We start from the raw sequence: 23,811 nt of genomic DNA on the forward strand, positions 1-23,811 counted from the left end.
TGAGGGCAGTGAGGAACTGGAACAGGCTGTCCAGAGAAGCTGTGGCCATCTCATCCCTGGAAGTGTTCAAGGCCAAGTTGGATAAGGGTTGCAGCAACCTGGTCCAGTGGAAGGTGTCCCATGTGCTCTCGGACTGCTTGGTCCCGAGCTGGCACCATGGTTGCTGCTGGGTGCTGACATGAAAGTTCCTGTATGTGACACTGTTCCTAGAGCTGGGGGAGCTGAAGGACATCAGTCAGGCCCACAGCTGTCCCCCAGCTCAGGGTGAGCAGGGTGCCCAGCACAGGCAGGGTATTGCCTGCTACAGCCTTGCTCAGCCCTGCCTTGAGCTGTCCCTCACCATCTGGGGGTTAAACAGCGCTGGCTTCCTGAACACTCGCAGGGACTGCTGCTCAACAGCAGCTCTAATATCCCCCATCCATAATGCAGTGAAGCCAAGACAAGATGCAAGGCTCTAGGCTAGGCTGGTGCTGGCTGCTCACGGCTCTGTGCCACGCGTGGTGCCCGGCTGGTGGCACGGCCACGCGTGGCGCCCGGCTGGCGGCGCGGCAAGGCGGCCTCCCAAAATGGGGATTTTATTACAGCCATACATCACAGCAGTGCCTGATGCGGGCGGACGGCGGTGATTTTTCTTCATGGTTTACAGACAAATGAGGGGAAGGAAAATTGATGTGAACTTTGCTATAGCGAGAGGTCGGGCGCGGGCAGGGAGCTGGTTATGGATGAGCCAGGGACTGCTGGGGCTGCCTGTCCCTGGGGCCCCTCCTGGCCCCCTGCTCCAGGCTGGATGGATGGGAGCACTGGCAGGGACAGGGCTGGGAGCATCGTGTCCAGCATGGAGACCAGGCTTCTGCTCCAGGGATTGGAGAGCAGGGGCTGCCATCCCTGTGGAGGGATGCCTGGAGGGATGCTCTGTTGCTCAGGGGAACCATGTGAGCAGAGTTATTAATTCCAGCATAGTTTGGCCCTGCAGTGACAGGTGGGCTGCTGTCACTGGCTGCTGGTGAGACCTTGGCTGCTCTTACCACAATTAAAGTTGCCTCCAAACATCACAGTCCTGCCCAGTGTAAGATAACAGCTAATACCCTCCAATAGCAGTTATCAGTTTCTCCATATGGTCCATAAATATTAATACAATTCTAATTAGTTCCTTTAAGTACATTGCCTATATAAAATGTTTCCAGGACAATAAATCAGGAGCAGATTGTCCGCTCACCCTGCTCATGCCCATTGCACAGGGACTGGTAAACCCCATGGTTTATCATTAACCCCTCCCCTTAGATCCTGGGAGAAGAGGGGCCCAGGTGCAGTGTGTGAGCAGGGAACACCCTGTAACCCTCAGCAGCAGTAATTCTTTGATGTATTTCCCCAGGTGCACCTGGTTTGCATTCCCAGTGATTTGCTCAATACCAGGACTGCCCGTGTCTCATCCTGGCAGACAGTGGCTCTGGACTGAAGGCTGTGTGTTGGTGTGCTCCTCTGGAAGATCTGTCCCAGCTGCAGCAGTGCCACGTGTCCTCTGGCACAAAGCAGGGCTGCTGCTCTGTACAGACCTTGGCCTTCACTCCCACCTCTGATTCTTCCTTCTCCTGGGAGGTGACAGAGGTACAGAGGTGACCATCCTGCTCAGAGCTCTCCTGTGAGCTGGAGGAGATGGGATCCCCTCAAAGGTGCTGTGTGGGGGTGAGCGTGCACACAGGGTGACACTGCTCACAGGGGTGCAAGGGGCACAGAGCACTGGCTGGGACACAGGCATTATGTCTGAGGGGAGCATGGCATTCATCCTTCCAGTACTCTGGCTTTGGCAGGACCGGAAAAGAACAAATACCAAACTCATTTGCTTGAGGAGGAATTAATACTGTGTGAAGCCTGTAGTGGATGATTTAGGAAGTGAATTTAAAATCTCAACACAAATAGATTTTTTTATAAGGTCAGAGGAAAGATTAAACGCTACAGACAAGCACAGCACTTGCCATTTCCAGCATCACTTTCACCATAAATATTTTGGGCTGGCGCTGTCCCTGCGTTGTCCACGTGGGTCTGAGGCTGCTCACCACAGCAGTGCTGGGTGAGCAGGGATGGAGGCCAGGATCATTCACCATCCCCTTCCTTACCAGGCTGCTGCCAGCACATGGAAGCAGCCAGTGATGCTCCATGGTGAGAGGAAGTGGTGGTGGTGTGTGTGCCCATGCTGCTGGGGGTACTGGAGCAACCAGATCCAGCTTGGGCAGGATCTGTTTCCAGACCCCTCTGGTTTTCCTGCCAGTGGTTCAGGGGGAATCCAAACTGTGGTGCTCACCTGGCATGGTGTGTGCCCATTGCCAGTTCCTGGCTCCTCCTCTTGGTGCCTGGCAGCAACCAGGACTGATGGCAAGAGATTTGAAAGGCTCCAAATGTAGAGGTTATAGCACTGAGCCACCTCCATCCATCACTGGCCATTCATTACCAAGTAACACCCTGCACGCTGGGCTGATTTCACACCTTATCTGAACCCAGCAGCTGTGCCCTAAATCCTGAGTGCCGAGACTGTCTGGAGGAATTCGGCTGCCTGTGCTTAAAATTAGTGTTAGCATCTATCATTTCCCTACACCAAATGGCTTTTGTGTCGGCACTTGGCAGCGCTCATCCGTCACCGGGGCTGCAGGCTGCCCAGCACCATGCCCTCTCTGTCACTGTCACAGGACCCCTTGTTGGCAAAATGTCACCCAAAGAACAAGTGCAGCGGCTTGGCCTCTCCTTTCAGCTGGCCTGGTTGGCAGTGCCAGCAGTGAGGGAGTCCTTTGTCCCCTCAGCATGGCAGGCACCAACTCTCCCTGTCCCTCCAGCCCCGCCGCCGCCAGGCATCTGGCATGGGCACAGCCTGACACGTGTGCCCTGGCATGGTGGCTCGCTGCCACAGTGCCACGATGCCAGCACAGCCATGGGGCCGGGTGTCTGTGGCTGCAGTGCCCTCAGCCATTCCTGGTGAGGTGAGCTGCTCCTGGCAGGCTGGTGCTGCCGGAGCTGTCGGCGTGATGAAAAGCCTCCCGCAGCAATGCAGATAACATACAAGCACAGGTCAGGCGAGGCCCCTGTAGCCCATCCATCAGGCGCAGCAGCTACAGGCGCTCCTGGTGCCACCATCTGATGCACGTTATGCGGCACAAATGTGTTTCTTCCCCCAAGGTTAAACGGATGAGTGAGGTTCAGGCGCTGACAGCTCTGCCTGCCCCGTGCCAGCGATAAACGAGCTGCAAGAACCAGAGGGAAAAAAAAAGGTTTGTTTTCTGTCAAATGCTCCTTTTGATGGTGCTGGCACGGTGATGGTGGCAGTGCTGAGATGAGCATGAGAATGGGACCTGCTCGTGGTGTGGCTGCAGGGCAGGTAGCAATGGCACCATCACAGCTGTGTTGGGTGATGGGCAACAGCAAGGGCTTGGTGAGCTGCTGGAGTACTGAGTGATGCTGGCAGCAGGCACTTAGTGTGCCCCCAGCGTGCTGTCAAGCCATGCCGGGACTGGCAGGGATTGAATGGGATGGTGGCAAGCCTGATCCTTCCCAGGGAGCCTGCCTGCCATAGGTGCTGCCCCAGATAGAGTGCCAGGTGGGGATCCCCCACCCTTTGCAGTGTCCCTGCCAGGCTGCTGCTGCCCTGCTCAATGTCACACTCAGGGCCTGTCAACGTGAAAAAAGGTTTGCAGGTGATAAGCGATGGGGCTGCGGCCGCGCCGCGCCGCCCGCGCGTGATTTACTGCAGCGTCGCTAACGGAGCGCAGATTTTTCTTAATCTAAATTGAAAACTACTCAAGTAGAAAAATAATTTCATTGCTTCATCCTGAAGGAGCGGGGGAGAGGGAGGGGAAGAGCTGTGCCAGGAAAGGCAGGGCCACAGCTGCCTGCACCCCCTGGGCCACCATTCCCCATGGCCTTGGGTAGCTCCTGCACTGGGGACATGCAGCAGCTGCTCCAGCTCGGACAGAAAAACTGGGTTGTGTGGGGAGGGGGCAGCTGCCAGGACTTAGCTCTGGGGTGTCAGGGTGCACCCAGTCCCTGCTGGGATGCAACCCCCCAGTGCAGGTTGATGCTGGCACAGGTGGGGATGTGCAGCCTCACAGAGAGATTGGTAATTTGGAGCACGAGTGAATTCTGGGAGCATTTGCTGAGCTGGATAATAACGTGCCCACTGAGCTGCATCCCATGCATGCTGCCAAATTAAAGAAATTTTTTTCTCCTTTAATTTAAAAGTCACCATTGGGAAATCTCCACTGGCCGCAGAAGTGATTTCCCCTAGGCTGCCTTTCTGGAGAAATCTTTAATTTTGATTGTCACACTTTGTGGAGTTTATCTCAGGGAAGCAGAGCCATAAATAAGGTGCTACTTCAGCACGCAGCCTCCAACTGTACCAGGACCGCCACAGGTGAGGAGCAGGGACAGCCTGACCACAGGCACCCTCTCCCCTTGAACCTTCCTCTTCCCTCCCCCATCTACCCTCAGCTCAGTGCCTGCTTCTCACAGCCTGATTTCACAGGTCAGCAACCTTTAATTACCCGGGCCTGTCCCCACCCCTCCCACCAAATGATTCGCAGGTTCATGAAAATCTCATTAACCATGAGAGCACAGCTGGGTTCCTGTGCTGGCACTGGAGCCCTCCAGCTCCTGCTGTGCTGCGGGCTCAGCCAGTGCTGTGCCCTGGCATCCAGCAGCACAAGACCCCAGGACCAAGCATGCAGGAGCTGTGCCAGGCTTTCAGAGTGGGAAGGTGGCACTGGAGAGGGAGGGCACAGGCTGTGTTTTGCTCTGTGCTTACACCTTCACAGCCCCAGCTCAGCTGGGCACGGTGCTGTGGGGCTGGAATGGGTGTCACAGTCAGACTGGGGAGGTGGCAGCTCCCAGGGCTTCCCCGACACCTCCGGGGAACCAGCAGACAACCATGATAAGGGGCCTGTCCTCTCCCTCCTGGGGCCTGGGGAGGGCATCTCCCAGCAGCTTCTCAGCAATTAAGAGGCAGGAAGGGATTCAGGCAGCTCCCTTCGGCACAGAGCCGGCACAGCAGTGCCGGGTGAGCTCAGGAAAGGTTACACCATTTGCATTTTACCCTTCAGTAATTCCAACACTTACGGGTGCAATTAAGCAGCAGCCTGGTGTTATGAAGCTATCAGGGCGGAGAGACCTGAATCCCAACGATCCTGCGTGCCTGCCTGTCCCAGACTGCTCCATCTGTCTGCGGTGACACCGCCGCGGTGCCGGCGGCTCGCAGGGATGGGCTGGGATTCCATCTCGTGCCCATTGTCCCCTTGCTGGTGGCTCAGCCCCATCCAGGCACCCGGGTTTGATACTCTCAGAGGGTGAGCACACGGAGGGGAGTGAGTGTTGGGATGGTGGAGCAGGTCCAGGCCCGTCACCACAACAAAGATCTGATCTGATGGTGCCCTCCAAAGGACAGCCCCTGGCCTGCTTTGTTCAGTGTGTAACCCCCTGATGGGGCAGAGCTGGATGGACCACGATGTCTGTCCCAGTGCCAGGGGCACATCTCTGCAGTGGAACAGGGTCTCCTCAATATTTGCTGGCCCCTACCCTCTGTGGGAGTACTGTGGCCATTCTCCTTCCCTGCTTCAGTGGGACAGCAGGCTGGGAGAGCTGCTGCCTTCCCCTTTAAGCATCATCCCAGCTTAATTCGATGGTTTTGAGTCCCGGCTCATGATTTCTGCAGCAATTTGGGCTGAGATTTCTCTCTTTCCCTCCATTATCCACTCTGATTAACTCAGCTGGCCCTGTCAGCTCCCATTCCTGCGCGGGGAGCCCTGTGAGAGCCTGTTAAAATGCATGAGCCTGTGGCAGCCGCTCCACTGCCCAGCCAGGCTGAACCGAGCAAGGGGCTGCAGGCAGCAGGGCTGTGGTGGGGAGCTGGGGGCTGTGGGGGTCCAGGGATGGGGTGCAGGTGCTGTGGGGGTGCCAATGCCCCCTGTGTTAGCATGGGGGTGCCCTGGCCAGAGCTGAGCCAGGGGGGGACCCTGTGGGGTGCAGGACCCAGTCACCCCCACATGCCAGGCTGTTGGGTGGCTGAATCATCCCCCATGCAAAGGCTTATTTCCCATTCCAGCTCTGACTTGTTCCCTTTTTCTCATTTTAATAAAGACGAAAGCATCCGGAAACGCGGCTGCACCCGCCAAAGAGCGAGATCTGACATAATTAAAAAGTGGCTTCAATCAGGCTGTTTTCCTAATGGTTTGTCATATCAGCCCGCACGGCCCTGCACCCCCGGTGCTCCCAACCCCCTGAGGCATCATTTACATTTCTTAATAACCCCTCATTAATATTCATGACGTGGGGAGGGTAATAACGGCTGAGTGCACACCACTAATTCAATTTCAGCGAGCCTCAGTGTGTTTAGTTAATCACTGGGGGACCTGGGTTACTCAGTACAATTATTTATTCGGAATTAGATCTCGAGGCATCTGGGTTGAAACCTGAACTCGGAATAAAATTAAAGCAGGATTCTCCTCCTCCTCCCACCTCCGCTCCCATCCATGGTTCTGAGCATCCCCTGCAGCCCTGCTTTGCTGGGATGAGGATCTAGTGTTTCCATGCTGAGACCATTGCATAAGCACCATCTGCAGCTGCTGCTCTGTCCTGGCTCCTCTGTGCCCATCCAGGGAAAAGTGTCAGGAAAGGCGTGGGGACGTGCTCAGCCTTGAGGATGGTACCCCATCCCCTGTGGAAGGTGGGTGCCTGGGAAGAGGAAGCCAGGAGTCTTTGTTCTCCTGACCAAGCCAAGTCTCAGGGTTTGCTCCAGCCTATCCAGAGCCTTCAGCCCCTTGCCCAGCTTTGCTGCATGTTCCACCTGGGAGAGGCTGGAGCCAGCCCCATGCAGCTGCTCATCTTCATCCTTCATTTATTTCCTTGAGAGCTTTTTTAATACTTTGATTTTGCTCCTGGTTTCGCTTTTTAATTCAATATTTTGTCCCTGTGCTCCAGCTCACCTTATTGGATAAAAATTCTGTTATTGCATCCTGCCCTGTAGGACTGGATGAGAATTTGGCTTCCCAGGCAGCAATGCAGAATGCAGTGCCTGGGTTCTTCAAATTTCTTCTTTTGTTTTTTGTTTTTGGGTTTGTTTTTTTTTTTTTTTTGAGTGTTGCCCCTGGCCTTTGAGTCCTGTCAGGGAGGTGAAGTGAACATTTTCTATCTTTTTCTTTAACAAGAAGCTCGAGGCAAAGGTGCCGGCCTCGCTCGCTGTGCTCAGGCTGGGGCTCTTCCTGTCACTGGTGGTTTTTGCCTTCCCCCAGTTCCTCCCAGAGCTGTTCCACTCTCTGGGAATGAGGTGGAGGGGAAGCCTCGGGGCAGGAGCAGCTCATCACATTCTGTGTGTGGTCAGTTCTTATCCCCACTTGTTGTCCTTATCCCTGGGTGCGGGTGACGCTTCCCAGTAGCTGAATCCTGTTCCCAGTATGTGCCAGTATCCCTCCAGTGTCTCCAAATGTGGCAGTTTCACAGCTGGGGAATTATCTGAATGCTCAACATCCCAAAGCCAGACGAGCTAATAATTATCTTCTATTTATCTCATCTTTAACATGCAGATTTGTTGAGTTAATTTTGCCATGACCGATCTCCTATATTTTCTCGAAACAATGGGGGATGCGAGGGACTCCTTCAAAAACATTATATATTTTTTTAATTTTCTGAGATTTCTCAAACCAGACTCCTGCTGAGATAACTGCGTAATAGCTGCGATCATTATGAAAAATTATTTTAGCTCAAAACTGTTTTTAAAGCACAGTTGAAATAAATTCAGTACGATTTTGGCCGAGTTGACTCTCTCCTAATTATTCTTATTTGTTAAATTGAGAAATGCCACAATCTGTCTGGGGTTCTGCATCTTGTGGAATTACAGAGCGATTTGTCACGACCTCAGCAAGCAGAGGGGCCGGCACGGCGCTGCTGCCGCGCTCAGAGCCCGGTTATTGGCGTGTGTTCAAGGTGACAGCGGTTAATGACGCCGGGTATAAATAGAAATGTGTTGTCAATAACCGCTGGCAGCGCATTTGCAAGATTATGGAAAACGTGGCCCGTAAAACGCTGATTCCCGCTGGCCCGGGGGCAGCGCTCGGGGGGCTCTGCCGGGTGTCGCTTTGCCCGGAGCACAGCGGGGACGGGCCCGCCGTGGCACCGGCTGCTCGGGGCGGGGCGGGCCCTCCTGTCACCGGGGGTACACCGGGGTCTCGTTCTCTCCCTGCCCTGTGCCATGTGGCACCGGGGGACAGGCGGGATGCCCCGAGCCCAGCCCCGGGACCCGTGAAGGGCGGGGGTGGCCCGGGTGCCCCGCTCCCGTTCGCGACATGCCCGCGCTGCTTTACGGCAGTGTGGCGCCTCCCGCCTCCCCCTTTCCGGCACGGCCCACCCCGCCTCGCTTTCCGGCAGCGTGGCGCCCCGCCACCCGGCCTGCGCTGCCTGCCTTACGGCAGGTGTCGCGCGGCCCCGGTGCTTTGCGACAGGTTCCCGGTGGCGGGGCCCGGTGGGTGCGATGGACGTGGGGGAGCTGCTCAGCTACCAGGTGAGCTCGGGGAGTTGGGCCGCGCTGGGGGTGTCGCGGCCCCCTGCCGGAGGTGACCCTGTCCGTGGCTCCGCTGTGGCGGCAGCGATGCTGCTCCAGCTCCGGTGCGGCCGCGGGCCTGGGGCGGCCGCCGTGCGGGGCCTCACCGGCCGCACTCGCACGAGGGCTGGTTCAAGTGCCGCTAAGTTTTGGGGGTCTCTCCCCTCTTCGGAGCGGTAGTACCCGGTAGGAGCCGATTATCGAGGGCTCCGCGGCTTTGCCGGTGTTGGTTCGGGCGCAGATGAACAGATTGTGCCCGCCTGAGCTGGAGCGGAGCCTGAGCTCCTTCCGTGGCTGTTCTAGCGTGTCTGTTTTACCCTGTTTTATGACAAAACCCATTTAATTTCATTTTAATCAAAATACGTTTTAAAACGTATTTTAAAACTTTTCCTTATAAAAGTTTTCCTTTACTCGGAGCGTTTTCTTCCCTTGCCCTGCGGTCACTGATGGCTCGTTGTGTGCAGCTATCGAGTGGTTTATTGTCCCGGAGCAGATTTCAGGTGTTCCTGTGAAACAGGGAATGAGGGCATGAACTGCATGAACATTTTGACACCTTGGCTGGGATAATGCCGGGCTTTGTTTCACTTCTCAGCCCGGCTGCAGCCGTGGGGATTCCCTGGGTGAGGAAAACACCCCGAGGCATTTTCAGCCTGTAGGTGTGACCAGGTCTGCTCCGAGCTGAGAGTACGGAATTCCTGGTGCTCTTCTGGTGTGCAGGGAATTCCTGGTGCTCTTCTGGCGTGCAGGGAATTCCTGGTGCTCTTCTGGCGTGCAGGGAATTCCTGGTGCTCTTCTGGCGTGTAAGGAATTCCTGGTGCTCTTCTGGCGTGCAGGGAATTCCTGGTGCTCTTCTGGCGTGCAGGGAATTCCTGGTGCTCTTCTGGCGTGCAGGGAATTCCTGGTGCTCTTCTGGCGTGTAAGGAATTCCTGATGCTCTTCTGGTGTGCAGGGAATTCCTGGTGCCCTTCTGGTGTGCAGGGAATTCCTGGTGCTTTTCTGGTGTGCAGGGAATTCCTGGTGCTCTTCTGGCGTGCAGGGAATTCCTGGTGCTCTTCTGGTGTGCAGGGAATTCCTGGTGCCCTTCTGGTGTTCAGGGAATTCCTGGTGCTTTTCTGGTGTGCAGGGAATTCCTGGTGCCCTCCTGGTGTGCAGGGAATTCCTGGTGCCCTCCTGGTGTGCCTCCTTCCGTGGGGCACGGAGGTGAAGGGAATGTTGCTGTTCACTCCGTGTTTGTGCTTTGGGAATGTGGTGTTGGGAGATGCTCAGGGGAAAAGGGGAAGTTGCTGTTGGTTTGAGAAGTTTCTCAGCCGTTTTCCCGATGGTATTGAAGTTTCTGGGGCAGTCTGTTTTTGAGAGCTCTGCTGGATTCTTCCTTGATAATCTCCAGGATGTTTCCCTCTGTGGATTGCTCTGTCTCAAGCATCCTTCCACATCCTGCTGCATCCAACAGCACAGCCCTGCTGCTCTGAGATCCACTCCACCTCTGTATTTATCTTTTTCAAATGTGATTTTTCAACATCAAATTGGAATTCTCATTTCTTACATTCCTGTGATTCTTTGGCCTTGTCCATCCCATCTGGGGCTTAGCTATATCATCCCTTACATGTCTGGGATGCAGTTTAGGGCACAGAGAGGTAAACCTGAATAAACTTTGTCATTTTTTAACCAAGTTCCAGCTTGGGGTTTTGTTAGGTGGTTTTTCTCTTGCTCTCAGAATGTGAACTCCCCAGGATCCCCTCCACTCTGGAGGGAAGTGTCCATCCACTTTGCTTTGCTCTCTTGGATTTTGTGCAGTTTTCCCTTGGATGAGCTTTCAGCACGGGCAGGGGGTGATTGCTTGTGACAGTGGGGGCTCTATTCTGTCAAGGTAAAGAAGTGCTGCTTAGCTGCAGGGTATCTAAATTTTAATTCCATTTCTTGCTGCTAAAATTGTTCTTAGCTGTGGGGAAAAGCATTCTGCAGCTTTCAGCCAACTGCTGAAATAGTTCCTGAAGGATTTGCCCTGGCTCTGTGCTCTCCTGGGCTCTCAGCTGAATGCAGGTGGTTCTTGTGTCACTGGCTGGGGTGATGCTTTAGGGAGCATTGCAAGTTAATGGTGCTGAGTTCAGACCTCCAGAACTGGATACAATGGTGGGTACAGGTGAAAGAAGTGGAGGAGCAGCAGGCAGGCAAATAGCTCTGGTTCTGAGAAAATGAGATTCCCTTCTGTGAGGGCATTTCCTGCTGAGAGGTGCAGGAAAATAGTTGCAAGCAGCAGATTTCACTGCCTCCCATCCTGTGGGGCAGGCTCTGCCTTTGGGGAGGGTGGCTTGAAGAAGATGGCCAGGGGAGGGTGGCTTGGCAGCTCCTCCAGCAGCTCCTGGCCCACTCCAGCCCTGGATTTGGGATCTTCCCTGCTCTGGGCTGGGCTGTGGGCTGGCTCAAGGTCTCCTTGGCTGTCCTCAATGCAGGGATGGTACTGGCTGTCAGGGAGATGGTGTGATGCCTCAGCTCTCTGATTTTAATCTCTTGCTTCAAATGAGTTGGTCTTCTTAACCTCCCTCAGCACAACCCAAAATAATTGCTTTCCTCTTAGACTGTTTTGAATTTTCTCCTCTAAATGTGTAATCTGTGCCCTTGCTTCGCCAAGATGTTCTCCCTCAGAGCCAAACTTGGCGTGGAAGACTGCAGGCACCGTGCCACCAATTCAGCACCAAGTGTCTGCCAGAACGGGAAAAGAAACCTCTTGCAACAAAAAATACAATTAAACAGCACCTGGCCGTTTATCCGAAGCTCAGGAATCCATAAACTTTACGTGTTGCTGCAAAACAGTTGCAGATGGTCTAAAGTGATGATTAAATATTGCTGCTGTTTGCCCAGATCCTCCGTGTTTGGTCTCTGATTACAGAGGGTAATTAAGAGGACAAAGCCAACTCCGGGCCTATTCAGAGTCTTCTTTCAGTTGTCCTGGGAGGGAATAAGGGAGGTTATTTGAATTCTCATTAACGGCAGATTTCATCAGTGTGAGTGATCATTGCAGAGCCCTGCTTGTGTCAGTAAGATCAAGCAGCAGAGGAAGCAGAAACTGTGGGGTGAGATCTGCCTTCAGCATCCTGGGTGATCTCCCCGGGGTCTGTCAGGGTTCAGTGCAGTGTGTACAGGGATGGATCTCTGTGTATCATCATTTCTGCTGCTGGTATGCATGATTTGCTGTCAATTTGCATTGTAATGGATGCATCTGATGGTAGGGGCAGCTCAGCTGAGCTGGTTGTTGGCTACTCACAGCATTATTACCCCAATACCTCCTTTGCTGCCAGCAGTTAAAACAAGGAGCTGACATTGGCTCATCTGTCTGCCTCATCCCTTGGCTCTGCTCCTGGGAGTACAGCCCCATGCTGCCAGAGCTGTGCTCTCACAGGGTGGCACATGAATCTCTAGTTTACTTCCCAGTGTATTGTCTTTGACCACCAAACCAGAGGGTGTCAAGAAAGATCCCTGTCCTGCACCTCCCTGATACGTTCCTTGGATGGTTCAGAACCTTGCAAGGGAGTCTGGAGGGCACAGGGGTGCATTCCCTCTGAAATTAATAATCTGTATCCCTGTGGGTACCTGTCATTGCATTTGCACCTGTCATTGCATTGTCATTGCGTTTGCCTCAGATTGTGCGATTTTGGAGCTCTTGGGTCTCTGAGATTTCTGATTTTCCTGGGGTACCAGATTTTAGCACTCAGATCCTGCACCATTTAGAAGTGCTGTGTGTCATGCCTCAGGAAGAAAAAGCATGGGAAAGTGAGATTGATCGTAGCCTGGTTTATCACAAACATTGGAAACAGAATTAGAAGTCATTGAAGATTTCTCTGGAGATTAGGATCCCAAACTGACAGCTGCTGTGCTGCTTTCTGAGTGGCTCTTTGGAGCAGCCTGGGATGTGGGCACAGAAGCTGCATCATTTATAAAGATTTATTTCAGATTTCATTAACAAAAAATTCCTGAGCCTCACAGTAATGAGGTTACTTACAAAACAGATACCTTAGTAATATGAAACTCCTGAGTATTTCCTGAGTAATATGAAACTACTGAGACCTCTCTAAACCTTCCTTATGTTTGGCAAAGGCTGAAGCAATCAGGATTCTGAGAAATGTGTGTTCTGATTTTGTGGTGTACTTAACCCTGATATTAATGTGCAATCACTGCTTGGAGGGAGCCCAGGGGCGCTGGCAGATTATTGTGCTTTGATTTAGGACATTGTTTCCCTGTTCCTCGTGTGACATGTGGCTGATGCTGCTCCTGCTGCCCACACTGAGGTCAGGCTTGGCCTTACCAGACCAGGACCTGTGTCAGGTGTGTCTGGGGAAAGTCTGTACCAAAGGCTGGGCCCCAGGGAGTGTCTGTCAGCCAACAGGCACAACCAGTACAGGAGGACTACAAGAGAAAGGGGAAGATAATCCTCCCGTTCCCAATTACCAGCTTCTGTTTACTTTATCATATTTTATAAACAGTAGCTTTTTTTAAACCCTTTTGTATTCATTGGTTTTTGTGTGGTGCTATCAGTGTTAGATTTAAATGAAAATGCCTGCTGAATAAATTACTGTGAATGCCCTGCATTCATCAGGAACAGAATTAAGCTTAGCTAACATAACAATTGAAAAATGCTTTTCTTGTGCATTTTCAAATGAATTCTAACTTCTTGCCAGATTCACCTTAGCACTGCTAAGTAAAAAAACCCCACATTTTGTTTATCAAATGATTAACTTTCTCTTTTCTACCAGAAAGGCAGAACTTGTGCAGATGTCTGTGAAGCTGTGGAATTGGTTAAATAAATGTGTTTGGACACAATCTGTGTGTGTGCTGAGCAAAATGCACCAGGCTCGGTGCAGCAACCTATGAGCTTAATTCTTGCTAGTTGGTAAGAGTCCTTTGCAAAACACAAATGCAAACCCAAGATGAAAATCAATGAGCAGAAAGTAATGCCTGCCTTAAATCAGTTGTTCATGATTGTGCATCCCTTGTGGAATGAGCAGGACCCAGGTGTTCCACTCAGGCCTCGGTTTCTTGGCTTTAATAAGCGCTGGTTGGGAACAGCAATGTTCTTAGCGAGGTTTTTGCATAACATCAATAAGGAGAGGCAAAGCCTTAATGCCTGCTTAATAGCGTTTGCCCGAATTCAATTACTGCCTATTGCCAGGCTCTGGCAGCGTTAATGATCACACACGAGGCACTTCCCTGATTTATCATAATGATTCTGCTCCGTGGTACAGAGCCTCCCCCAGCAATACATAAATACAAAAAAGGGGAAAATAATTGAGATGGAAGCAAGGGTGTAAATTCTGATCTTGAGGATTGTGTACTCTGAGGAAATGGGGATGGTTTTGTGATGGAGTTCTAGTTTAGGTTTTGTTTTGGGATACAATCCCTTCCTATGTTACTTTATATCTGATAGACCCCCAGCTCCCTCAGCCTCTCATTACACCTCAGGCTTTGGTCCTTTTTAATGTTTAGAAATAAGAGTGAGGATTGAGATTCCAATTCCAAATTAGGAATATCCATGACAAATCTTGTTGAGATTTAGATGTAAATTTTGGGATTTATGCCACTAATAGCTGTATTTGTGACATTAATCTGTCAAAGATGGTTTAGGATGGTATTACCAAGGAGTGAATGGAAGGGCAGGGCCCCTTGTGACATCAAGGACATTGAGTAAGGAGTATGGATTTACTGAAGTTTTTTCCTTGGATGATGTCATTTAGAAGAGCACCTTTTCCTTATTCTTTTTATGGGTTTGCTGGTTGCTCAGGGAGTGTTTGAATTATTAGTTGTTGTCAATGACACATTTGTTTCCAAATGGATCTATGTGAAATTATATTTTAATGTACCTAGAAGATAAGTAATAGGAATCTGCTTAAAAAAAACCCAATCCACAAAACCCTCCAAGCAAATAAATTTTTCATTTCACAGAATCTCTGGGTATGCTTCCACGTCATGGCTATTGAATTATGAGCTGAGTAACTGCTTTAAAAGTGCATGGAGGCACTTTAGAAAGGTTTTAAGTCAGGAATGTACCATCTGTAATGGAAATGGCAGAGAAGATATAGAGAGAAAGCAGACAGATAACAGAGCTTGAACAGATTTGCCTGGGAGCGAGCAGATACAGCTCTGATTTGTGCTAATGTGTTGTCTGGGAAACTTGATTCTGTGTCTTCCCTAAAGTGGTGACAAGGTGGTAACCCTGAAAACAAGGTGATCCCAGCCAGGCTGCTGTCTGGCCCCTGCTTCTTAACTATAATTAACTCCTCATGTGCTTTTTGGGGCTGGCTGGGGGTTTCTAATTTTTTACATCTCCTGAAAGCAGCATTTTCTCTGGAGCAGATGATTTACCAGCTTGTCATTGCGCTGTGGCCCTGGTGCAGTGCATGGCAGAACTGGAACCACAGCTGGATTTCCTTAGGAGCCTGCAAGGTTTATTGTCCTCGGCAGCCCAAAAGTTCCCAACCTGCCAGGGAGCTGGAAATTCCCATCTTGATGCTCACACTAGTGCCAGACCTGGCAGGAGAATGACACTGTCACTTATTTCCTCTGTACCTTTCTTTGGATCAAACATGGGAAGGAATCTCAGTCTCACATGAAAGCAGGGCCTGTATTCATGGAAGCCTGGTGTGACTTTTGCCATTTTAGATAAAGGGTCCCACAGAGCAGAAGAGCAGGGGCTGCCTGCCAGGTGCTGTTTTATAAATTAAAATGGACATGTGTTAGACCTAATGAGGTTACAAAATCACCTACCAGGTGACTTGAGCAGTGTTGCAAAGTAAATGTGTTTTTGTTATTTTCTTATTCTTGATTCATACACTCCTTTTAAATAGTAAAGAATTAAGCTTTGTTTTGCTGTAGTTATAGAGCACAGAGTACTGTTCCAGCTTGGTTGTCCTTCAGAAATGTGAGAGACCAAATTTAATGTCCTTGTAGCTTTTGAGGGGAAATTTTTTTCTTCTGTTGCAAATACTTTTATCCCTTTCTGCCTGAATGAAAACATGGGATTAGGATTAATGTACTTCTTCTTGTCCTTGGCAAATTACCTTTAATTTTGACAATCAACTAGAAATAATGGGATAAAATAATAGGAATTGTTTTTTCAAGCAAACCATGATGTTTTGGGCACTGTTTAATCCAGTGCCAAGCAACTGCAGAGCTGCAGCAAGCAGCAGTCCTCTTTGTCCTCCCTACTCTGAGTTGGGTTTATTCTGCTTTTGCTTGTCAGCAAACTTCAGACAGAAGGATGGGGGTGAAATGGGAGGCACACAGGAATTCAATATAGGCTTGTGTATGTTGTGGGTAAAAAATTATCGTTCCCTGCTGTCTGCTGAGCATATCAGTCTGCTGGCTGTGAAATGTGGGGTTGTCTGAGCTGAGTCAGCAGCCTGGGGTTCCTTGATGGGCAGCTGTTCCCCACTGAGCAGGGCTGCTCAGCCACTCCTTGTCTGTGCACTCCTTGTCCTTGCTGTCTATGAAGATATTTTCCCGTGAATTGTGTTCATAGATCAAAGAAGGTAGGATGTTGACACAGCTCTTGGCAGAGGCATTCATCTACTCATGTGATGTTCCACTTCACTAAATTAATTTCCTTTCCAGTTTTCAGAGTTATTAAGTGTCGTGTAAGCAAATCTTTTAAACTTGTAAGAATTTCCTCAGTATGGTTTGTAATATTGGTATTCTGGTTTGCAAGGGTCACAAAACACTTGTATTCATTCACCTTTTATTTGTGTGACTTCAGCCCAACAGAGGGACAAAAAGACCCCGTGATGAAGAGGAAGAGGAAATCAAAGCACGTCGGAAACAGGCCAGTGCCCGAGAGCATGGCCGTCACAGGGAAGAGGAGTCTGCTGCCCTGGAAGAAACTGATGATGAGAAGAAGAAACTCCTTCAGATAATTGAGAGGGATGGAGAAGAGGAAGATGAGGAAGTAAGTCCTCTAGGAAAGGAGAGGCAGTGGAAATAACCAAACACTAAACTCCTTCTCTGTGGTTCCCATTTCTTGCCATGTAGGTGGTGAGGCTTAACGTGATTTTTCTGTGCTCATACAGCTTCAGGTTGTGGGTTTGCTTTCCTGCCCTGCGGGGTGTTCATTAATTTCAAATTTCTCAAATATCTCAGCTGAGGATTTAAAGTGGGGACAAAAGGGAGAAGGCTTTCAAGTCTAATCTCTGTTTGTTCTGAGAATACCCACATCACCTTCTAAAGTATATTTTTAGGAAACAGTTTCTGTGTTCTGACCAATTTCCTGACTATTGTTCTCATCAGTACCCCCGACCATGCAGCTTCTCCCCCTCTTTGTAGCTGTGCAGCAGCAGCAAATAAACAAACATTCTTCTGTACAAGAAAGGTCTTGGGTCAGAGGAGGGGGGTGGCAGCTGTCAAGGGTAAATGATTTCAAGCCTTGGAGACAGAAATCCAATGCTGCATTGGCCTTTCTGCCAAGGGCCAGGGAAAAGATCACTTTATAAATGTGACACATGGATTGGTATAAATCTAGAAGATATTTGCTTCCTGCTGCCTGTGTCCTGTTTGATAAAAAAAAACAAGTGATATTCACCACTGCAGAATCCTGTAGCTTTGTAAAATATCAATGTCCTTTGTATATACAGCATTGCCAGCATCCGTCTTTAAGAATCTCTCTTTTTTTTGATGTTGAGCTATTGCCATGGCAGTTGTTGCTGATAGTAGAGGAAGATAATGCAGGATTTCTGTAGCATTTCAGCTCCAGGGAGGATGGATCGAGAAAAGAGGAGTCCTCCTGACTGGCTGGAGTCTTGTGGATTCCTGCAGTGTGCCAGTCCCTCATCTCTGTCAAGTGGAGTCCTCCCAGCCAGACATTTTAAAGGCTGAAAGTCCAGGCTTTAGAATCCAAATATCTTGTTTATTACTTTGGACTGCAGTTAATATAAGTGCCATTAAAATGTGCTTTGTCCCAGTAAATTTGATGTGAAGAAGCTAATCTGTAGGACACTGCAATACTGAATGCAAATTCAATACAAGATATAAAGCAGATCCTAATGGAGATATCATAGTGATATGTGTTAGAGGAAGCAAAGAATCAAAGGGAACAGAAGGAAGCAGTGTCAGCATGTGTGGGTTGAAATCCCAGTGCAAGAAGAATGTGCTTTGGGCACTGTAGTATTGATTGGCTGAATGGGGTGGTGACATGAGTGGGATGGCAATGAGACAGGTTGGGCAAAGGAACGGAGGAAATCCAATCATAACTGAAGGCTGGGGCTGGTGTTGTTATTGTAATGGAGTTTGCTGAAGAAATGGAGGTTTTCTGTCTCATACCAGATTGCTGCTTAGAGTCGCTGACCAAAGAATCTGCAGCACCAGCAGCAGCTCTTGATTTAATCCTGAGGGGCACTTGGCTAAAGATGGGAGGGTGTCTGGTTTGGTTTTTGTTTTGAGAGCTTCTCTTAAATAGTGGTTGTAACACAGTCAGAGGAGAGGGAGGAGGTTACACAGGGAAATCTATATCATCAATTTTTTAATAAAAGAAGTGCATTAAAGTCATAAACTAAGGAAAATGTTTGTAGGTGTCAGGGAGGCAGCCGAGGTTGTATTGCTGCTGTACAGTAAATATACAACTCCCGCTGAGAAACACCTTAGGAGCATTTACAAAATAAAGAGAAAATACTAGAGTGGAATATTGATTTATTTTTTTCTTTAGGAAAAGGCTTTAAGATAACAGTGAAAGCTTATCCAAGTGAGGAAAATGCGGAAGAACATAACTTCAGGGCAGTTAAATGTAGACTTCAAAAAAACAATAGCACAACAAGGGACTTCTGCAGAGAAGCTCTCCTTGGGCACAGGCTGTGAGTGCAGGTTTGCTCTATGTCAGAAGCAAAAAAACCTCGATATGAGCTGGTGGTGCCAGGTTATACCAGGTGTGAAAGAGCAGCTCGAGGTGTGAGCTGGAGTGGGTGGTGATGGCCTGTGAGGTGTTTGGCTGCTCTCTGCAGGGAGATTCCAGAGCTGGCTGGAATTCCCAGGGCCTGGGCCTGGCTGCAGTCCCACCACATTGCTGATATTTCTTCAGCCATTCAAAGCTTATTTTTCTGCCTTTTCTCATTTCGTCAGGAGGAACCTTTGGATGAAAGCTCAGTGAAGAAGATGATTCTCACCTTTGAGAAGAGATCCTACAAAAACCAGGAGCTGCGGATCAAGTTTCCCGATAATCCAGAGAAGTAAGACTGGGCTTAACTTTTCTCCCTTTGATTTTAGGTGTAAGCCTAAATAAATTGCTGGAATATAGAGATGTTTTCAGTTACATAAGGCTTATGTAACTGCAGTTATTGCCCTGTAGTTCTTCTAACTATTATTTGAAACTGACTTTGTTAATTAAAAATGCCTTTATTGAGACTGTGGTGGGGCAAATATATGGCTGGCAGCACAAAAAGCATCATCAGCAATAATTAAAGGTTTCATTCTGTCATTTGATGTGAAGGTGTGTGCTTGCATACCAGCCAGAGGTCTGTGTCGGGAGGAAATTATTTCATGTTACCCAGTCCTGTGGTGAGGAGAACAGCTGAGATGGGCTCCAAGAACCAGTTGTGTGTTTGTGTCCTTGAAACCTCTTCCTCCCTTCAAGATGTTCTGTTATTCACTTTAAAGGGATTTCTTCCTACAGTTCAGTGCCATTATTTTTTGTCCAGTTTGCTGTCCTTTGCCTTACCCAGATTATATTTATGGACTTCAGACTCTTACAACCCACATACTAATATGTGCTAGCTAGGGAAAGTGCAGTGCTCTGCAGAATTTATTTTAAAAGCAAGTTTTCTCATGTGTGGCTGCAGCATCTTGATTTTCCTTTCTTCTTGAAATTCTAGAACTGATTTAGAAAATTGGAACAAGTCTGCTTGTTTACTCTATGTAAATTACACAGTAGAAATGTTCATGCTGCTGCACGATTAAACTTCAAGGGGCAGGTGTAGGACAGGGAGGATAGAAATGCTGGTGCCATGTGCACCTGGGGTGACAAGTCCTATGTGGTGTCTCCTGGAAGGTAGTGGTCTCTTCTTGCCTTTTTGTTACCTTTTTTTGTCTTGCCTCAGGTTTATGGAGTCAGAGCTGGATTTAAATGACATCATTCAGGAAATGCACGTGATCGCGACGATGCCCGGCCTGTATCACCTGCTGGTGGAGCTGAATGCTGTGCAGTCTCTGCTTGGGCTGCTGGGACATGACAACACAGATATCCTTCAGTTGTTAAAGCAGCTCTCATGGGAGAGGCTTTCTGCAGACTTTTCTGTAATCTCTCATATCCTCTTTCCTAGGCTCCTGTAGATGTTTTTCTCCTCTTCCTACCACACTGAATTTATGTGTTGATTTTTCATTTTTTTCCCAGTGAAAGCCCTCTTTGTTCAAGTAATATTGATTCTGAATTTTTTTCAGTGCTGTTATTCTCCTTTCTTGTTTTATGACCCTTTCATCTAGTTTTGACTGGCAGTGTTAAGAGTGTGAGCAGATGAGCAGCACAGGAGAAGTGAAGGCCTGGGCTTAGCAGCAATAATCTCAGACTGCAAACTTTGGAATAGCCTCAGTGAAAATTAAACTGTTTTACCCTTTCTTGCTGAGAGCTGAGCTGTCAGGCTGTCAGCTGTTTGTCATGGACTAGCTCACCACATGCTTCACCTTAGTTTGTAAATGTGCCCTCTTCATGTGCCCATACCTTTGGTTTGGTGTGCACAGAGCTCAAGGCTGTGGGTGGCCCCTCTGGTTAAGTACATTTCCAGAGACAATTCCATTTCCATGCTCAGTGAAGTCCAATGTCACTGACCCTGATCCCTCTGTGCACCTGGCTCTTGTACCTCTGAAGCTCTGAGGGCATCTGAGAGAGAGCTTCCTATTTATGTAGTGTTGATCAAAACCAGTGCCATTTTTTGAGTACCCTGATGCCTTGATGCTTAGCTGTCATCTGGGAGCTGGCACTATGCCCAGCTCACCACTGTGCAGTCTGTAAAAGCAGACCTCAGTCTGCTTTGCTTGTAAAATATTCTACAGCAGATTAAGCTGAAAAATTGTTACATGACTTGGGAGACTGCATGTCTGTGTCCTGAAAATATCTGTGGGTGGAGGGAGTAGTGAAGCCCTGTGGAAAGGGCACTGCGTGTCGACTTGAGTCTCAGGCAGTCCTTTTTCCATTTTTATTGATCCATGGCCTTAGGAAGGTAATTTATTCTTTGCTTCTTTATGTGTAAAGCAGGAGATAACACTTACCAGCTTTCCTGAGGTGTTTTGGAATATACAATGTGAAAAGGCCTGTTAGTGCTGCATGTTGTGGTCTGATGCACAGATCTTGGTTTTCTTTTTTAGCACTTTTCTTTATAGCACCATCTATTGAGAATTCATAATTCATTCTTTCTAAGTGGGTGCAGTGATCAGAAGCTAAAACCAAAACATAAATATTTTATTGCATGCCAGTTTATATTAGCGAGCACTGTGTTTGGGTATTTTGACTTGCATCAGGTGGAACCTTGATGTGGTGAATGTGGGTCCCTGCAAAACAGTAAACCCCACAGCTTCCCTTATCCAAGATCTGCAAGGAAATGGCTCTCAAATAACTGTTAACAATTTATGTTGTACAGGGGGAAGCTCCTCCCATGCAAATCCAATTTCGTGGTTACTGTAGTTTAATTATTTATTTTATACCAGACACCACAGACTTGTTTGTACTATGTGCTTTTATACTGAATTTCTCATTCATAGGGAAAAAAGGAACAGTGGGAATATTGACTGGGATAGCAGAGCTGTTTTCCAGATAAAGTGCACCAGAGTACAGCTTGCTTTATCCTGTCTGCCATGGAAAGCTTTGTGCTGGGATCACTGCTGCTGTCAAAGACTTGTCAGGGTTTCCAGTGTGAACTCTTTTTATTTGCTTTGCAACTTGCCTGTCAATGAATTTATGGGTAGGAATTTGGCCTGAGAGCTGCAATTTTGGGAAAAGTATATTTTGTGTTATAAAACTGCTGAAGTGTTTTGAGCTCCATTGGAAGCAGAGACTGCTGCTGCTCACATACAGGGTAGAAGCACTATTGAAGTGAAACATCTAGACATAAAACTGCATTGATACAGCTCAGGTTTTCTAATGATGTTTTGTTAAAACAAATGGGAAAATATTTTTTAAAATGAGTTCTTCAAGGAGAGAACTAAACAAATGGTCTTTGAAGATATTTAATTGTGGTGTCTTGAGGGACTAATGGAAGGAGACAAAAGAAATGTCCAGGGGGAGCAAATAATCTGCTGAATGATTCATACAGTTTTACACAAAACATGTGAATGAAAGATGATCACCAACAAGATTTTATTAATGAAAGACATGAAAGCTTCAAGCGAGGCTTTGCTTTACTATCTCCTAAATTTTATAGGACAGCTGATACTCTCACTGCAAGCCCCAACAGAAGCTTCCCAGACAGGAATGCCCTGCATTATGAACTCTGCTGAATTCTTTGCTGTGCACTCTCAAAAGAACTTGGTTCAGTTATCTTTGTAGCACCCAGGAGACCGCAGAAATCTTCAACTGATTCCTCCCTGAGCTTTCTCTCCCATGAGCTGATGAAACCCCATTCCCTCAATTTGTCCTCATCCATCTTGTATTAACCCCCAGACCACCTCAGTGGTCCTCTGCTCTCCCAAGCACAGTATGTCAAGGCCTCTCTTTTATTGGGAGAGCCAACAACTGAACAAAATATTCTGCAAGTTGCCCCATGAGTGCCAAGGAAAAGAAAATAATTCCTTCTGTTGACTTGCTGGTTTTGCTGTTGCTGGTGCACTGTAGTGTATGATTAGCCTTTGTCGCTGCAGTGACACTCTGCTGAGGTGACACTTGCCTGAAGTGACATGCTGGTGACTCTCCTGCAGCTTGTCCAGCAGAAAGTCCAGGCTCTCTCTTGCAGAGCTCACCTCTCCAGCCAGCCCTAGCACACGGCTGAACCTCACTAAGAAAAGACAGATGAAAATACTTTTCCTGTTGCTGCTTGTGTTTTTGAACAAATGCACAAATAGGAGACCTGGGAGCCTCTTTGTCAGCCTGGGCACTTGAGAGAGATCCATCACAGAGTGGTTATTTAGGACATTGAGAAAACCACAGCTCTTGCTCTGCCCTTGGGACGCAGGCAGGATTGATCAGTGTGTCTGAGAGAATAGGGAAGTGGGTCTAATGAGCTGGAATGCGTCTTGTCGTACAAGGGAGCTGTGCAGCAGGCAGGGGAGCTGTGTGTTATGCAGCCCAGAGTTAATGAGTGAAAATTGGGCTGGCAGAAGCTCTGCTGTTCCTGTGAGGCCTGTGGTTTGAGGAGTGTGCTGCCCTAATTGGGCTGGGCAGAGGGGGGTGATACTCCTGCTGCCGGCGCTGCCCTCGTTAGGGGTGTGTGTGTATCAGGTTAGCAGGGCTATCACTGAGAGCAGAATACCCAAATCACATTTTTGTAACTCATTTCTCTTTGCATGTGTTCAGTCTTGACAATGCAACATGGTGCCTTCTTAGACCGACTCCAGCATGTTTGAAAAAAATAAGTAACTATCATGAAGAAACAGTAAAATTGCCTGATATAGTAAACACAGAATCACATTTGTTTTTATCATTCCTAATTGTTCAGATTCCCTAATTTTAGCACTTCTGGGGAAGGTCTGCTGCAGTAGTCTGTGTGCTCTTGTGTCTGGTACCCTGTGCCCTGCTGCTGTGATTGCAATGCATTTTATCACCTCACTGGTAATGTATTGCTAGTTGCTTTGGGGTCATGTCATGAACACATTGGCCTAAGAGCCATCTGCTGTTGATGCTAAATGCATTTGCCTCCCTGTTGGTTTTCCTTAACACCCAGTACATGTTTCCATAGCTGTGGTTGATTTGCTGCAAGAGCTGACTGATATTGATACTCTCCATGAGAGTGAAGAAGGAGCTGAAGTTCTCATAGATGCTCTTGTGAGTAGGAAACCCCAAATTATTTCAGTGCCTCAACATCTGCCTCAGCCCAGCAATGAACACTGGCCCATCCTGCAGTTGGCAGCTGTGTCTGGGTGTCTTTGCTGCCAACATTGTGATGGAGATAGCCAGGAGAAGCCTGTTTGAACCTGACACCATGATGGCTGGTTTTGATTAAATGCTAGAGTTTGAGGAGTGGGTGGTTGCACCATTTGCACATTGTTGCACCACTTCTTTTTTGGAAGGAGCACTGTCATATTGCAAAATTTGTGTAGGCTAGGGGATTTTTTGGTGCAGGGAGGGAGAA

At 48.7% G+C, this 23,811-nt stretch overlaps 1 protein-coding gene across 1 annotated transcript in view; it reads left to right on the forward strand.

Moving 5' to 3' along the window:
* Positions 1–8,406: 8,406 nt before the first annotated feature.
* Positions 8,407–23,811, forward strand: part of CTNNBL1 (catenin beta like 1) — a 47,615-nt gene continuing 32,210 nt past the window's right edge. The window contains exons 1-5 of the mRNA XM_058814645.1: positions 8,407–8,530; positions 16,314–16,502; positions 18,662–18,768; positions 19,636–19,775; positions 23,407–23,504. Coding sequence (XP_058670628.1) covers positions 8,501–8,530; positions 16,314–16,502; positions 18,662–18,768; positions 19,636–19,775; positions 23,407–23,504 — 564 coding nt within the window. The 5' untranslated portion in view covers positions 8,407–8,500. The remainder of the gene's footprint in view (positions 8,531–16,313; positions 16,503–18,661; positions 18,769–19,635; positions 19,776–23,406; positions 23,505–23,811) is intronic.

This window comes from Ammospiza caudacuta, chromosome 15, assembly GCF_027887145.1.
Source record: "Ammospiza caudacuta isolate bAmmCau1 chromosome 15, bAmmCau1.pri, whole genome shotgun sequence".
NCBI classification, from domain to species: Eukaryota; Metazoa; Chordata; class Aves; order Passeriformes; family Passerellidae; genus Ammospiza; species Ammospiza caudacuta.